The sequence below is a fragment of the Lissotriton vulgaris genome, chromosome 7 (assembly GCF_964263255.1).
Source record: "Lissotriton vulgaris chromosome 7, aLisVul1.2, whole genome shotgun sequence".
Classification (NCBI taxonomy): Eukaryota; Metazoa; Chordata; class Amphibia; order Caudata; family Salamandridae; genus Lissotriton; species Lissotriton vulgaris.
The window spans coordinates 1,775,002,948-1,775,020,314 of NC_141695.1; the positions used below are offsets into that span (position 1 = coordinate 1,775,002,948).

General features: G+C 55.0%; 1 protein-coding gene across 4 annotated transcripts in view; it reads left to right on the forward strand.

Annotated features, from left to right (window-relative positions):
• Positions 1-17,367, forward strand: part of LOC147706651 (nectin-2-like) — a 205,591-nt gene that overhangs the window by 52,531 nt on the left and 135,693 nt on the right. For all 4 annotated transcript variants that reach the window (XR_015297682.1, XM_086933151.1, XM_086933153.1 and 1 more), the window contains exon 5: positions 1,727-1,878. Coding sequence is in view for 3 of the 4 variants with exons in the window: in XM_086933151.1 (XP_086789277.1) it covers positions 1,727-1,878 (152 nt within the window). In the remaining variant the exon portion in view is untranslated. The remainder of the gene's footprint in view (positions 1-1,726; positions 1,879-17,367) is intronic.

The following is a 17,367-nucleotide window of genomic DNA, read 5'->3' on the forward strand; positions in this document are numbered from 1 at the left end:
AGGTTATAACGGAGGTGAGCAATGTAGTATATCATGGGATTATCCGTCAGTAATTTAGATAACACCAGAGCATGTAATGCAATGTGGAATGTAGATATGCCCGTAATGTTGAACATAAGATGTGTCCATAAAGCACATATAGAATCGTACCCGTAGGAATAGCATACTGCTTAGATAGGGAAATGACCTTTACTTTGAATCAAAAAATTTTTTTTCATGTATTGAATAAATCCTTTTCTAACACACAGGAAGGATACATGATTTTAACTCCAAACGACTCCGAATTGTCCTGAGGAAGGTGTGCCAATATCCAAGGGCAGATGCACCGAAACGCGTCAACGCTTTTTTTGCTCTTTAGAATTCAAGCCCAGGAAATCCTTGATATTAGGGATATTGTAACATGGGATTTGTACCAAAAATATTGTAAGGGCACTTGAATCTTGAAATCAGTAATAGAAATAGGTGTTCTTTTTTCATTGGGGTCTTGCTTTTGATTATAGGTGATTTATGTTTTGCCTTAGATAATGTTGTGATTAATTTTGATAGGATTTGTTGACACTTTAAAATGTGTATTCTTTTTCTCTGCTTTACCTGTGTACATTAATGAATAACTTTTAACACTGTTTTTATTTATTGCACAAAGTGATTGTTTTTGATTTTACATGTATTGTGAAACCTAATATGTAATGAATTCTTTTTTATCTATATTTTTTTTAAATAAAAGTCTGAACGGTATAAATTAGTTTGTGACCAGTGATTACAAATAGTACCCAGAGTATCAAGTGTGAGTAGGTGAATTACTTTTTCCAGGGATTTTCCTTAGACTTTTTTTGTCTCAGTGCCCTTGATTGTCCTCTTCTTTTCGTACCCTCTTTCATGCCTTCTTCATCTCGGTCCTCTCGTCTGTCTTCTTCGTTTCCTTGCCCTCGTCTGTCCTCTTAGTCTTTCAGTGCCCTCATCTGTAGCCTCATCTCAGTGCCCGTGTCTGTCTTGTTCATCATCTTAATGCCTTAATCTGTGTCCTCTTCATCTCCCACTGCCCTTGTCTGTAGCCTCTTTATCTCTGTGCTCTTGTCTGTGACTTCTTTGTCTCTCAGTGCTTTCTTTCATGCCATCTTGCACCCTAGGTTGCATGGGCTGAAGGTATCTTACACCCTATGGGGCGGAGGTGTCCTACCCCCTCGAATGGTCGGAGTGGTTTCCCACCCCCTCGAATGCCTGGTCTTAGTGGCGTCCCACCCCCCGCATGCCTGGTCGGAGTGGCGTCCCACCCCCCGCATGCCTGGTCGGAGTGGCGTCCCACCCCCCCGCATGCCTGGTCGGAGTGGCGTCCCACCCCCTCGCATGCCTGGTCGGAGTGGCGTCCCACCCCCTCGCATGCATGGTCGGAGTGGCGTCCCACCCCCTCGCATGCCTGGTCGGAGTGGCGTCCCACCCCCTCGCATGCCTGGTCGGAGTGGCGTCCCACCCCCTCGCATGCCTGGTCGGAGTGGCGTCCCACCCCCTCGCATGCCTGGTCGGAGTGGCGTCCCACCCCCTCGCATGCCTGGTCGGAGTGGCGTCCCACCCCCTCGCATGCCTGGTCGGAGTGGTTTGCCACCCCTTCGAATGCACGTTGAAGATGTTGTACTCCCTAGGATAGCTAGGTTGATGTGCGCGCCTGCCTTGAGGGTGATGCACTGTATAAGGCACTCCTGATGTCGGGTTCTCCCCTGCTCTCTTACAGCACCGATGGAAAGCCGCTTCCCAAGACGGTGGATGTGATTGGGAACCTGTTGGTGGTGAGGACGGTGGACTATCTGGTGAACACGACCTTGATCTGCGAGGCCTCCAACGCCCGTGGCACTCGCTCTGCGCAGCTTCTAGTCTTCGTCAGAGGTGAGGCGCCCGCCTTGAGATGCTTTGTATTTGTTGGCTTTAGGGATAAGGATGGAATACGTTCATTCGAGGCCTATGTCTAGTGGGCAAGGTTGGCTTGAATCCAGTCTCAGCTAGGGTTATCTGCCGCAGTTGTGCTCCCACGATGTATCTAGACTAGGTCTAAGGTAATCCTGGGTGGCCTTGCTTCACCATAGGGGTCCTGCATGTCCAAGCTGACGGGGAGTCGTACACCAGGCTTGTAGGAGCTAGTAAATTGTATTGCTGCAGTGGAAGACCTGAGATGCAGTTTGGCGTCTTCTGTTGCGTTCCAGCTCCAGGCGCAGTGCCTTCTCTGGTGGGTTCATGGAGGCAAGAGCTGTTGGGGGTCCATCCAATGGGGTCTTGGTCCCATGACCTTGATGCTCGTCTTCTCTGAGGAGAACACTGAAAACTTCCATAAACTTGATCATTCCATCATAAACATGGCTACTCATCCACCAAATTACAATCTTATTCCATCCTTTGAAACTTCCGATACACCGGTCACGATTTCCGACACGTTTGTGACCGAGTGCCCCATCCACCAGGATCGTAATCTGTCCCTACTCTCAAGGGTTTAGTTCCAGGAATGGTCCTGCAGAGAGGTGAGGGGTTCTGGTCTTTTCCTGCCCTGCTGTGGATGGGTGAGAGCGCATGTGCAAAATAAAGGGATTTCTTGGCTTTCATCCTCAATGGCAGGTCCATTTTGGAAATGTTGGTACCCGGCCTTTTACAGAGGGTCACTCATAAGAATGCCAGTTTCTGAGATTTATCTTGCTGAGTTCCTAATGACTCACACCCATAGGATGAGTAAAACACTGTATGTGCCTCGAAGGCAGCGGAAGAAGCCATAGGACGAAACATGTGCGTGCAGGCTGACCTCCCCAAAGAGCCAAGCACTGGACGAGGCCACAAGTCTTCAAATGACACAAAAAATATTAAAATGGTATCAGGTTTGCGAGAAATGCCCTACAGTTCGGTCTCTGAGGAGGTGAAGCAGGGCCTTGTGAGCCCCTGGAACCTGTGTGCGCCCACTTGAACCCCTTCATTGAACCCTCCTTATATCCCTGGGTGCCCCCTTTAAACCTGTGGGTGCCCCCCCCTTTGCACCCCCTGGGTGCCCCCCCCTTTGCACCCCCTGTGTGCCCCCCCTTTGCACCCCCTGGGTGCCCCCCCTTTGCACCCCCTGGGTGCCCCCCTCTTTGACCCCTTGTGCCCCCCCTTGCACTGATCGCATTCCCTCTTGCTGGGGGCCCACAGAGCTGCAGCGCGAGCCGAGCCCTACTGCGCATGCTCAGAGTAAACAGAGTAGACGGACTCTCTCCCGCCCTCCCTCCGGCCGCTTGCCGCCCTCGCCTCGATGGTGGAAAGAACTAAAACCCGGAATGACACTCGAGGGTCCGAGGCCCGGGGGCGCGGGGGGGCGGAGCACACGTGCCAATCCATGGTGGGGAGGGGGGGGGGCAGGAGCAAAGGGACGGGGGGGGGTCCAAGCGGTGAAGACTGATGCCAACGGGTGGGACCGAGCAAGAGGCGGCTCACTGTGTGGGGGGGCAGATGAGTGGGGTGGGTGGAAAGGAGAGGAAGGGGCCATTGCTTAAATTGAGCCTGTGGGTGCAGGTGCCCCCCCCCCCCCCGTTGGATGGGGGCTTTATGAAGCAGTCTCTGGTGGTTGGGTGGGAGATTTATGCAGCAGTCTCTGGTGGTTGGATGGGGGCTTTATGCAGCAGTCTCTGGTGGTTGGATGGGGGCTTTATGCAGCAGTCTCTGGTGGTTGGATGGGGGCTTTATGAAACAGTCTCTGGTGGTTGGATGGGGGCTTTTTGAAGCAGTCTCTGGTGGTTGGATGGGGGCTTTATGAAACAGTCTCTGGTGGTTGGATGGGGGCTTTATGAAGCAGTCTCTGGTGGTTGGATGGGGGCTTTATGCAGCAGTCTCTGGTGGTTGGATGGGGGCATTTTATTCAGCAGTCTCTGGATGGTGGAATGGGCATTTTATTCAGCAGTCTCTGGATGGTGGGATGGGCATTTTATTCAGCAGTCTCTGGTGGTTGGATGTGGGATTTATGCAGCAGTCTCTGGTGGTTGGATGGGGACTTTATGCAGCAGTCTCTGGTGGTTGGATGGGGACTTTATGCAGCAGTCTCTGGTGGTTGGATGGGGACTTTATGTAGCAGTCTCTGATGGTTGGATGGGGGCTTTATGCAGCAGTCCCTGGTGGTTGGATGCTCTGGTTGGATGGATGGGGGCATTCAGCAGTCGCTGGTGGTTGGATGGGGCATTATTCAGCAGTCACTGGTGGGATGGGCATTTTATGCAGCAGTCTAAATGGTTGGATGGGGGCATTATGCAGCAGTCTCTGGTGGTTGGATGGGGGCGTTATGCAGCAGTCTCTGGTGGTTGGATGGGGACTTTATGTAGCAGTCTCTGGTGGTTGGATGGGGACTTTATGCAGCAGTCCCTGGTGGTTGGATGCTCTGGTTGGATGGATGGGGGCATTCAGCAGTCGCTGGTGGTTGGATGGGGCATTTTTCAGCAGTCACTGGTGGGATGGGCATTTTATGCAGCAGTCTGGATGGTTGGATGGGGGCTTTATGCAGCAGTCTCTGGTGGTTGGATGGGGGCTTTATACAGCAGTCTCTCGTGGTTGTATGGGGGCATTTTATTCAGCAGTCTCTGGATGGTGGGATGGGCATTTTATTCAGCATTCTCTGGATGGTGGGATGGGCATTTTATTCAGCAGTCTCTGGATGGTGGGATGGGCATTTTATTCAGCAGTCTCTGGTGGTTGGATGGGGGCTTTATGCAGCAGTCTCTGGTGGTTGGATGGGGGCTTTATGAAGCAGTCTCTGGTGGTTGGATGGGGGCTTTATGCAGCAGTCTCCGGTGGTTGGATGGGGGCTTTATGCAGCAGTCTCTGGTGGTTGGATGGGGACTTTATGCAGCAGTCTCTGGTGGTTGGATGGGGGCTTTATGAAGCAGTCTCTGGTGGTTGGATGGGGGCTTTATGCAGCAGTCTCCGGTGGTTGGATGGGGGCTTTATGCAGCAGTCTCTGGTGGTTGGATGGGGGCTTTATGAAGCAGTCTCTGGTTGGATGGATGGGGGCATTATTCAGCAGTCACTGGTGGGATGGGCATTTTATGCAGCAGTCTGGATGGTTGGATGGGGGCTTTATGCAGCAGTCTCTGGTGGTTGGATGGGGCTTTATGCAGCAGTCTCTGGTGGTTGGATGGGGGCTTTATGCAGCAGTCTCTGGTGGTTGGATGGGGGCTTTATGCAGCAGTCTCTGGTGGTTGGATGGGGGCTTTATACAGCAGTCTCTGGTGGTTGGATGGGGGCTTTATGCAGCAGTCTCTGGTGGTTGGATGGGGGCTTTATGCAGCAGTCACTGGTGGGATGGGCATTTTATGCAGCAGTCTGGATGGTTGGATGGGGGCTTGATGCAGCAGTCTCTGGTGGTTGGATGGGGGCTTTATGCCGGTGTCACTGGTGGAGGGGCCTTGTCAAGCAGTGGTATGTGGTGTGACTGGTTTATTAAAAGCTCTGCAAGGGTTATCAGAATATTGAGCAGCTGAGAGGAGCTGCTTGAGGGGGGTAGAGATGATTAGTGTTTCTGGTTAAAGACCACCTTAAGCAGGGCGCGGCACTCACCAGTCCAACACCAGGATACCCTCGCGGGGGGATTGACCAACCTACTCTAGGAAGGGCTAGCACACACCTGCGATATCCTCACAGGGTATTAACTAACCTCTCACCCACCAACCTAGTTGGTGGCATGCTTCATCATCGGGCCCACCCAGTGACACCTAGTATGTCCCTGGTGTGCTACGACGCCTGATTACAGCGGAGCTGGTATATTGCTGAGAGTGCAGTGAGGTTGGGTGAGTTGTGATTTAAAACTGCTTGGTGGTGGTCCCAGTACCAGAGGGTAAATTAAATTTTAATAACTGGGCCGTCGCCAGCGGTTAAAAGTAAGGCTACAGGACGCGTAAGGGTGGCGAGTTACTGCCCCCTGTGTCCTTCAGATGGTCGACATGTTTCTGCCAGTGCCTTAGAGTAATATGGCTTTCCTCATGACCGATTTTTAAAAAGGTGTGGTGAAATAAAACAGACTAGTGTTGTGGTACAGACTATGTGATACACGCACTAAGGCGTTTTTCTATATGTGAGAGGGGGATTCCCTTCTCATGCATACGCTTTGGGTTATTAGCCAAGGCTTCCTGGAGGGAAGCGGTAAGGGGATGACCAGTCTTTCTGGTCAGTGCCTGCCTTGTACCTGTTGTCCCGCCGTCGTCCTCCGGTAGGACGACGGCGTACTGGTACTGGGACCACCACCAAACCGTTTTAAATCACAACTCACCCAACCTCACTGCACTCATCAATATACCAGCTCCGCTGTAATCAGGCGTCGTAGCACACCCGGGACATACTAGGTGTCACTGGGTGGGCCCGATGATGGAGCATGCCACCAACTAGGTTGGTGGGTGAGGGCTTCATGAATACACCAACAAGGTGCCCGTGACAGAACTAATTTGAGTACTGTAACACTTTGGTCAACTTAAGCTAGTCCTTTTTGTTTAATCACATATAAACCCTAGGGGACTCGGACTAGCTACCTAGTCCTCTCTCTCCCTCTTGTTATACGCATATTAACTAACCTACCCTAGGAGGGGCTAGGCACACTTACCCTTCCATCACCAGGCTATCCTCGCGGGGATTGACCAACCTACCCTAGGGAGGCACACCTGCTCGGGGCCAGGATACCCTTGCGGATTATTAACCAATCTTCCAAAAACAGGGATGCCCTCCATGGTGATAAACCAACCTACACTAGACCTTGGTAGACACACTCACTTGCCCAGCACCAGGATACACGCGCCAGTGACTAACCAACTTACCCTAGGCAGGGCTAGGCGCACACACACTCAGCGCCAGGATACCCTCTTGAGTGATAAAGCGCTTTACAGATGCTCATAAGAAGCGCCTAGAACAGCCGGGTCCTTGACTTTAAGGCGGGCTGCCTTAGTTTGAGAGGGGGCGTGTCCTTGAAGTCTGCTGAAGGGGCTCCCATCGATGCTGGGGTCCTTGGGCTTTGCCAGTCTGGTAGCTTCTCCTGGGTTATGCGGTGTTCAACCTTTGTGCTGGAGAGGGAGGCAGGAATGGGGATTGTCTTGAGGGGCAGCAGCTGTTGCCCTAATGTGAGGCTGCTGGTTCATGATGGGGAAACTGGGAGGAGCTCAACAAGGTTGTGCTCCTTGGTGAGGTTTTGTTGCCAAAGACTGGGGGTGTGGGCCTCTGCCGGGAGTAGCCACCTCGAGGGTGTGGGACTGTGCCGGGAGTAGCCACCTGGAGGGTGTGGAGCTCTGCCGGGAGTAGCCACCTGGAGGGTGTGGGCCTCTGCCGGGAGTAGCCACCTGGAGGGTGTGGGCCTCTGCCGGGAGTAGCCGCCTGGAGGGTGTGGGTCTCTGCCGGGAGTAGCCGCCTGGAGGGTGTGGGGCTCTGCCGGGAGTAGCTACCTGGAGGGTGTGGGACTCTGCCGGGAGTAGCCACCTCGAGGGTGTGGGTCTCTGCCGGGAGTAGCCGTCTGGAGGGTGTGGGTCTCTGCCGGGAGTAGCCGTCTGGAGGGTGTGGGTCTCTGCCGGGAGTAGCCGCCTGGAGGGTGTGGGTCTCTGCCGGGAGTAGCCGCCTGGAGGGTGTGGGGCTCTGCCGGGAGTAGCCACCTGGAGGGTGTGGGACTCTGCCGGGAGTAGCCACCTGGAGGGTGTGGGGCTCTGCCGGGAGTAGCCGCCTGGAGGCTCTGGGCCTCTGCCGGGAGTAGCCGCCTGGAGGCTCTGGGCCTCTGCCGGGAGTAGCCGCCTGGAGGGTGTGGGGCTCTGCCGGGAGTAGCCGCCTGGAGGGTGTGGGGCTCTGCCGGGAGTAGCCGCCTGGAGGGTGTGGGGCTCTGCCGGGAGTAGCCACCTGGAGGGTGTGGGGCTCTGCCGGGAGTAGCCACCTGGAGGGTGTGGGGCTCTGCCGGGAGTAGCCACCTGGAGGGTGTGGGGCTCTGCCGGGAGTAGCCACCTGGAGGGTGTGGGGCTCTGCCGGGAGTAGCCACCTGGAGGGTGTGGGGCTCTGCCGGGAGTAGCCACCTGGAGGGTGTGGGGCTCTGCCGGGAGTAGCCACCTGGAGGGTGTGGGGCTCTGCCGGGAGTAGCCACCTGGAGGGTGTGGGGCTCTGCCGGGAGTAGCCACCTGGAGGGTGTGGGGCTCTGCCGGGAGTAGCCACCTGGAGGGTGTGGGGCTCTGCCGGGAGTAGCCACCTGGAGGGTGTGGGGCTCTGCCGGGAGTAGCCACCTGGAGGGTGTGGGGCTCTGCCGGGAGTAGCCACCTGGAGGGTGTGCTCCTCTGCCTGGAGTAGCTACCTGGAGGGTGTGCTCCTCTGCCGGGAGTAGCCACCTGGAGGGTGTGCTCCTCTGCCGGGAGTAGCCACCTGGAGGGTGTGCTCCTCTGCCGGGAGTAGCCACCTGGAGGGTGTGGGGCTCTGCCGGGAGTAGCCACCTGGAGGGTGTGGGGCTCTGCCGGGAGTAGCCACCTGGAGGGTGTGGGGCTCTGCCGGGAGTAGCCACCTGGAGGGTGTGGGGCTCTGCCGGGAGTAGCCGCCTGGAGGGTGTGGGGCTCTGCCGGGAGTAGCCGCCTGGAGGGTGTGGGCCTCTGCCGGGAGTAGCCGCCTGGAGGCTCTGGGCCTCTGCCGGGAGTAGCCGCCTGGAGGCTCTGGGCCTCTGCCGGGAGTAGCCGCCTGGAGGCTCTGGGCCTCTGCCGGGAGTAGCCGCCTGGAGGCTCTGGGCCTCTGCCGGGAGTAGCCGCCTGGAGGCTCTGGGCCTCTGCCGGGAGTAGCCGCCTGGAGGCTCTGGGCCTCTGCCGGGAGTAGCCGCCTGGAGGCTCTGGGCCTCTGCCGGGAGTAGCCGCCTGGAGGCTCTGGGCCTCTGCCGGGAGTAGCCGCCTGGAGGCTCTGGGCCTCTGCCGGGAGTAGCCGCCTGGAGGCTCTGGGCCTCTGCCGGGAGTAGCCGCCTGGAGGCTCTGGGCCTCTGCCGGGAGTAGCCGCCTGGAGGCTCTGGGCCTCTGCCGGGAGTAGCTGCCTGGAGGCTCTGGGCCTCTGCCGGGAGTAGCTGCCTGGAGGCTCTGGGCCTCTGCCGGGAGTAGCTGCCTGGAGGCTCTGGGGCTCTGCCGGGAGTAGCTGCCTGGAGGCTCTGGGGCTCTGCCGGGAGTAGCCGCCTGGAGGCTCTGGGCCTCTGCCGGGAGTAGCCGCCTGGAGGCTCTGGGCCTCTGCCGGGAGTAGCCGCCTGGAGGCTCTGGGCCTCTGCCGGGAGTAGCTGCCTGGAGGCTCTGGGGCTCTGCTGGGAGTAGCCGCCTGGAGGCTCTGGGGCTCTGCTGGGGGGTAGCCGCCTGGAGGCTCTGGGGCTCTGCCGGGAGTAGCCGCCTGGAGGCTCTGGGGCTCTGCCGGGAGTAGCCGCCTGGAGGCTCTGGGCCTCTGCCGGGAGTAGCCGCCTGGGTTACGGCTGTGGTGCAAAGATCATAAAAGGTGTCTGTGGCACTAATCACTATTCAGAGTTCACTTGTTGCTTCTTGTGATCAAGGAAGGAGGGAGGCACCCCTGTCCACTCCTGCCAGAAATGTTGATCCTGTGTGGCCCATTGAAAGGTGCATTCATAGGTGATCTTGAGAGGAGGTCGCCGAGCGAGGGCCATAGGTGGCCAAGGGATGGAATGTATGGCCCACTCGAGTCTGTAGGTGATCTTGGTAGGAGATCGCTGAGCGAGAGCCATGTGTGTCCAACAGATGGAATGTATAGCCCACTAGAGTCTGTAGGTGATCTTGAGAGGAGTTTACGGAGCGCAGGCCATGGGTGGCCAAGAGATGGATTGTATGGCCCACTAGAGTCTGTAGGTGATCTTGAGAGGAGTTTACGGAGCGCAGGCCATGGGTGGCCAAGAGATCGAATGTGTGGCCCACTCGTCTGTAGGTGATCTTGGTAGGAGCTTGTGAGCGCGGGCCGTGGGTGGCCAAGAAATGGAATGTATGGCCCACTCGTCTGTAGGTGATCTTGATAGGAGGTTGCTGAGCGCGGGCCATGGGTGGCCAAGAGATGGAATGTGTGGCCCACTCGTCTGTAGGTGATCTTGGTAGGAGCTTGTGAGCGCGGGCCGTGGGTGGCCAAGAAATGGAATGTATGGCCCACTCGAGTCTGTAGCTGATCTTGGTAGGAGGACGCCCAGTGAGGGCCATGGTTGGCCAAGAGGTGGAATTGACAGCGCACTCGAGTCTTCAAACTCCAGACTGTCCAGAATGCCTCAGCCAGACGGATCCTCGACATCTCCTGTCGCAGCCCCATCACCCAACACCTCTGCGATCTCCACTGGCTCCCTATCGAAAGAAGAATAACCTTCAGACTCCTTACGCGCGCATACTAGGCCCTCCACAACATCAGACCAACATACCTGAACAACCACCTCTCCTTCCACGCACCCAAAAGACTCCTCCAATCAGCTGTCCTCCCTCCAATCAGCTGACCGTTCTCTTGCCACCGTCCCATGCATCTACAAGACCAGAATGGTAGGAAATTCCTTCTCTTACCTCGCAGCCAAGACCTGGAACGACCTCCCCCTCCACCTGTGGCAAGCCTCCACACTGCCCCAGTTCAGGAAGGACCTTAAAACCTGGCTCTTTCAATGACCCCCAACCCACAGCGGAGCCTCCCTGTTTCACCCCAGCGCCTTTGAGACCCTCGTGGGTGAGTAGCTGCGTTTAACCAACCCTGATTGTTTGGTTATTAGTCGATCTCAGTTGGAGGTCGCTGAACGAGGGCCATGGGTGGTCAAGAGTCAAGAGCTGGAATTCATGGCTCCAGCAGATACATCGGTCGGCGATCCTGTACGCCCTCGGCCCTCGCGATGCTGGACACGCCTATGGATTCTTGACATCCGGTGCTGGAAGTAGGGTTTTATCCGTACCAATGATGTTGGTTCAGGGATTGTCGCAGCAGGTGGAGCTGGCATCTTCCTCCCCCATTCAGATGAGGGTTGGGCGTGATCTGAGACGGGACCATGTGCCTGACTGAGGGGAGGACCCCATGGGCGGATCCAGCCGCAGGGGCCTCGCTGGTTGGCTGACTGGGGTGGGTAGAAGATTCTGTTGGGTGGTACCTAGGGCTTGAGGCCTTGGAGTGGGTGGGACTCTGAGGCTTCAGCCTCTCTTTCCATGCCAAGCGGCTCCTTGACGTGTGATGCCTTCAGCCCGCCCTCAGAATGTGTCAGTGGTGGTGATAAAACAACCCCCACCTGGCACCAAAGCTCAGTCTCCAAGTCTGCTCAAGTGAAGCGCGCTTGGAGAAAACAGACCAGAATGAAGGGTCCTGCATGCCATGAGGCAACTTGGCAGCAACTAACTAGTGCCCCCAAACCTCTGGTGCTGCACACCCATGCCTCATATAACTTTGCGGCTCTTCGCCCGCGTCTCGGGCACAGATGGACATGTTTTGTTCATTGTAAAAAGTGCCATCTTTTGAAGCACGAGGGGAAACAAACAAACTGAAGTGTGGGTCCATTCTTCTTGCGGTCGTGGAGCATGTCTAAAGAAGGGTGCCACCACAGCGGAATGTATCACCCCGCCCAGGGTGCCACCACAGCGGAATGAATCACCCCGCCCAGGGTGCCACCACAGCGGAATGCATCACCCCGCCCAGGGTGCCACCACAGCGGAATGCATCACCCCGCCCAGGGTGCCACCACAGCGGAATGCATCACCCCGCCCAGGGTGCCACCACAGCGGAATGCATCACCCCGCCCAGGGTGCCACCACAGCGGAATGTACCACCCTGCACAGGGTGCTACCACAGCGGAATGTGCCACCCTGCACAGGGTGCCACCATTGCGGAATGTACCACCCCTCCCAGGGTGCCACCACTGCGGAATGTACCACCCCGCCCAGGGTGCCACCACTGCGGAATGTACCACCCCGCACAGGGTGCCACCACTGCGGAATGTACCACCCCGCTCAGGGTGCCACCACAGTGTAATGTACCACCCCGCTCAGGGTGCCACCACAGTGTAATGTACCACCCCGCTCAGGGTGCCACCACAGTGTAATGTACCACCCCGCACAGGGTGCCACCACAGTGGAATGTACCCCCCTGCACAGGGTGCCACCACAGTGTAATGTACCACCCTGCACAGGGTGCCACCACAGTGGAATGTACCACCCTGCACAGGGTGCCACCACAGTGTAATGTACCACCCTGCACAGGGTGCCACCACAGTGTAATGTACCACCCCGCACAGGGTGCCACCACAGTGTAATGTACCACCCCGCACAGGGTGCCACCACAGTGGAATGTACCACCCTGCACAGGGTGCTACCACAGCGGAATGTACCACCCTGCACAGGGTGCTACCACAGCGGAATGTACCACCCTGCACAGGGTGCTACCACAGCGGAATGTACCACCCCGCACAGGGAGCCACCATTGCGGAATGTACCACCCCGCCCAGGGTGCCACCACTGCGGAATGTACCACCCCGCCCAGGGTGCCACCACTGCGGAATGTACCACCCCGCCCAGGGTGCCACCACTGCGGAATGTACCACCCCGCCCAGGGTGCCACCACAGTGTAATGTACCACCCCGCACAGGGTGCCACCACAGTGTAATGTACCACCCCGCACAGGGTGCCACCACAGTGTAATGTACCACCCCGCACAGGGTGTCACCACAGTGTAATGTACCACCCTCACAGGGTGCCACCACAGCGGAATGTACCACCCTGCACAGGGTGCCACCACCGCAGTAGGTACCATTCTGAACCGCAAGCTACACATACAGTGCCACCACCCCGAGGAATGTACCACCCTGCAGTGCCACCCCGCTGCGAAGGATACCACCTTACACCGCAAGCCACACATGGGGTGCCACTACCTGAGGAATGAACCACCACTAGGTACCACCACTATGGAATATTCCACCCCACACAGCAAGCCACGTAGTGCTACAACTGTGGAAGATACCACCATGCACAGCAGGCAAAACGTGGGGTCCCATCACCGCAGTAGGTACCATTCTGAGCCGCAAGCCACAGGGTGCCACAAATACAGAAGGGTCCACCCTGCATAGGGTGCCACCACCGCTGCTTAGAATACCACCTTACACAGCAAGCAACGCATAGGGTAGTACCACCCTACACAGGGAGCAACACATAGGGTGCCACCAGAGCAGAAGGTACCACCTCATACAGCAAGCGACAAATAGGATGCCGTGACCCCGAAGGTACTAGAGCGGAAGGCACCACCCCACACAGTACACACATAGGGTGTTGCCAATGCTGTGTAAGGTACCACACCCATGTGTAAAACGCATAGGGTGCGACCACCACCAAGGTATCAGTGCTTCATAGGGTACCACCCTACCCAGCAAGCAACAGATAGGGTGCCACCACCACGACGGTACCACTGATGCATCGGTAACCACCCCCACTCAGACAGAAACACTGTGCCTCCACTACCGCACATAGAGAGATCGCATAAAACACATAGGGTACTTCTCCCCCCCCACCCCCCCACCCCCACCCCCACCCAGGTAGCACAGCTGCATAGACTACCAGCCCCGCATAGCAAGCAACACCTAGGGTGCTGCTTCTGCTGTGAGGTACTGTGGATAGAGTAGCAAAGGTCCAAGAATTCCAAGGCTTTAACCACATGGCTGCGGGGCGTTTCCCCCCCCCCCCCCCCCCCCCTGTGCTGGAAAATGCCATTTTAGTGGCACCATGACGAGCTCGGCTCCTCATCAGCACACGACACCCGTGGGTGATGACGAGCTGAGCTCGTCATCAGCATCGAAAGGGTTAACAACGCTTGAATAAGCTATGATTATTGTTGAATGGAGACACACTCGAAGCTCTGGACCTCTTGGGCTTCATATAGCAAAACAGGTTTAGGGAATGATGAGTGTGTACTCCAAAGAAGATCTCGAGAGTTTTTCCAGGATTAATATCCGTTCTTTAGACTTGTAGTACAAAGGACAGAGCTATTTTTCATTGCAGAAAGGTATCTTTATTGTTTTTCATAGAACATGGACAGCCGACACGTGTTTTGCCCCCTCATGGCGATTTGCGCCGGGGCTTTCTCAAGGCTGTCGAAGAAGACGAAATAGATTGTTCAGGTGTGCGATATGATAGCAGTTGACCCCAAGACGAACAGAAAATCACCTAAAGCGCAGGAGTGATTGGGATGATTTATAGTGTCATAGCGTCAAGGCCTTATCTGCTTTTTCAGGTAGTGGTGAATCGAGAAACAGATACAGTTATTGTGACTAAAAATATACTGGGATAGCGCAAACTAAGAAGTGCAAAAGAACAGTGAAACAGGTGTGTTATTTTAAAACGGCAAGGTGTTTGAGAGTGGTTTCTCAGTGTTCAGATTTCTTTTGGCAACCCGAAAAATGTCCCAAAATACCAGGTCAGAGAAAGAGCGGGTAGGCAGACAAAGGAATCGCAGTATAGAAAACAGTATATAATAGATATACCTAGTTTTTCTTTTCTGACGTAAAGTATTTAGGTTTCCAAATAGTGTCAATGTCCAAAATATCAAAAATACAGTTTTTCAGGAACAAGGTTCTTCTGTCAATTCAGAAACAATTATTAATACCTTAGTTTTTGTAACCAGGTCTGGCGCTTCCGCATGTTATTTAAGGTAAACGCTTTTAGCAAGTAAGGAGTGCAGACAATACGTTCAATGTTAGTAGCATCTATCTATGGTAACAAGTGATCAGAATGGTTCACATTTGTTCACAGACTATGTATTATATTACATTTTGTAGACATTGCTGAATTGACAGAAGAACCTTGTTCCTGAAAAACTGTATTTTTGATATTTTGGACATTGACACTATTTGGAAACCTAAATACTTTACGTCAGAAAAGAAAAACTAGGTATATCTATTATATACTGTTTTCTATACTGTGATTCCTTTGTCTGCCTACCCGCTCTTTCTCTGACCTGGTATTTTGGGACATTTTTCGGGTTGCCAAAAGAAATCTGAACACTGAGAAACCACTCTCAAATACCTTGCCGTTTTAAAATAACACACCTGTTTCACTGTTCTTTTGCACTTCTTAGTTTGCGCTATCCCAGTATATTTTTAGTCACAATAACTGTATCTGTTTCACGATTCACCACTACCTGAAAAAGCAGATAAGGCCTTGATGCTGCGATACTATAAATCATCCCAATCACTCCTGCGCTTTAGGTGATTTTCTGTTCTTCTTGGGGTCAACTGCTATCATATCGCACACCTGAACAATCTATTCCGTCTTCTTCGACAGCCTTGAGAAAGCCCCGGCGCAAATCGCCATGAGGGGGCGAAACACGTGTCGGCTGTCCATGTTCTATGAAAAACAATACAGATACCTTTCTGCAATGAAAAATAGCTCTGTCCTTTGTACTACAAGTCTAAAGAACGGATATTAATCCTGGAAAAACTCTCGATCTTCTTTGGAGTACACACTCATCATTCCCTAAACCTGCTGTGAGGTACACCTGCTGCATAGGGTACCACCCACGCCTAGCAAGTAGCGCACGAGGTACCGCCACAGACAAGCTACCAGCGCAGCATAGGGTATCTCCCTCACCTCACATAGTGAGCAACAATTTGAGCGCTGGCATTGCCAAGGTACCACTGCTGCATCAGGTGCAACTCCTGCATAGGTAGCAACATAGAGTGCCGCCACTGCTGCATAAGGAACAATCCCCTAATAGCATACAACACATAGGGCGCTGCCGTTGCGTCTGTGCGGCATGGAGTACCCGCGCCACACAGGATACCACCACTGAAGTGTGCCACCACAGGTAGGATAGCACCAACACCGAAGGTGCCACCACTGCCCAGGGTACCATTGCTGCATAAGACCCACCCCACAGAGCATGCAACAAATAGGTCACCACCACTGTGTAGGGAGAATCTACCAACAAAAAAATAAATCCTCCCACTCAACCTCTGTTTCTATCCTGGCATCGCTTCACATCGCAAGATTAGGGACACAGCAGCATATTGTTAATTTATTATTTTTCACACCCCTTTTCAACTTTTCAAATTATTGACAGTGCGTGTATATTTCCAATATTTATTGAGCAATCGAGAAACAAACCTTTATCATCCAAAGCTTCCACTAGCCCTTGAGTTCACGCCTGCTTTATTCAGTGTTGATCGCGGTCTGGTGATGTTTCGGTGGGTACTCCTCTCTGAAGACCTTCTTCAGGACCAACCTTCAGTGGCCTTCACACTCCAGGTTCAGGGCTCTCTCCATCTACAATGCACTGAAATCAATAATTTAGCGCTTTTCATGTCTCATAACACTACCACTCTATAATAAAGTGTAGAGAGACGTACATGGGAAGGGGAAAGGCTAGAAAAACAAAATGAGTTTACAATGCCGCCTCTTCTTATGAACCTAAACGTACAAGTGGGGTACCCTTCCTTTTAGTTTAAGGTGTCGCCACCGCCAAGATACTGCCACGTTTTGGACACAAATACCACTAGGGTGGCATCAACACATAGTGTTGCCACTGCCAAGGTGACACTGCTCCATAGGGTGCCACCTCCCACGTAGGAACACAAAGGAAGGGTGCCCCCACACGTGCGGTTCCACTGCATGGAGGAGGACTGCTGCTGAGGGACCGCCACTGCTAGGGTACCGATACCGCAACAGGCGCCTCCACTACTAGGGCACGACCGCTGTGTAGGGAGCCACCACCACCACAGAGGGCGCCTTCGCCACTTGGGCACGACCGCTGTGTAGGGAGCCACCACCACCACAGAAGGCGCCTTCACCACTAGGGCACGACCGCTGTGTAGGGAGCCACCACCACCACCACAGAGGGCGCCTTCGCCACTAGGGCACGACCGCTGTGTAGGGAGCCACCACCACCACCACAGAGGGTGCCTTCACCACTAGGGCACGACCGCTGTGCAGGGAGCCACCACCACCACAGAGGGTGCCTTCGCCACTAGGGCACGACCGCTGTGCAGGGAGCCACCACCACCACAGAGGGCGCCTTCACCACTAGGGCACGACCGCTGTGCAGGGAGCCACCACCACCACAGAGGGTGCCTTCGCCACTAGGGCACGACCGCTGTGCAGGGAGCCACCACCACCACAGAGAGCGCCTTCGCCACTAGGGCACGACCGCTGTGCAGGGAGCCACCACCACCACAGAGAGCGCCTTCGCCACTAGGACACGACCGCTGTGCAGGGAGCCACCACCACCACAGAGAGCGCCTTCGCCACTAGGGCACGACCGCTGTTTGTATGTGTGTATGTGTACCACCCTATGACGTCAGCACTGCCAGTGTCAAGTGTCCAGCCTTGCATGGGTATTACCTCTATGACGTCACCACTACCAGTCTCCAGCCCTGCATGTGCACCACCTCCATGACGTCAGCACTAG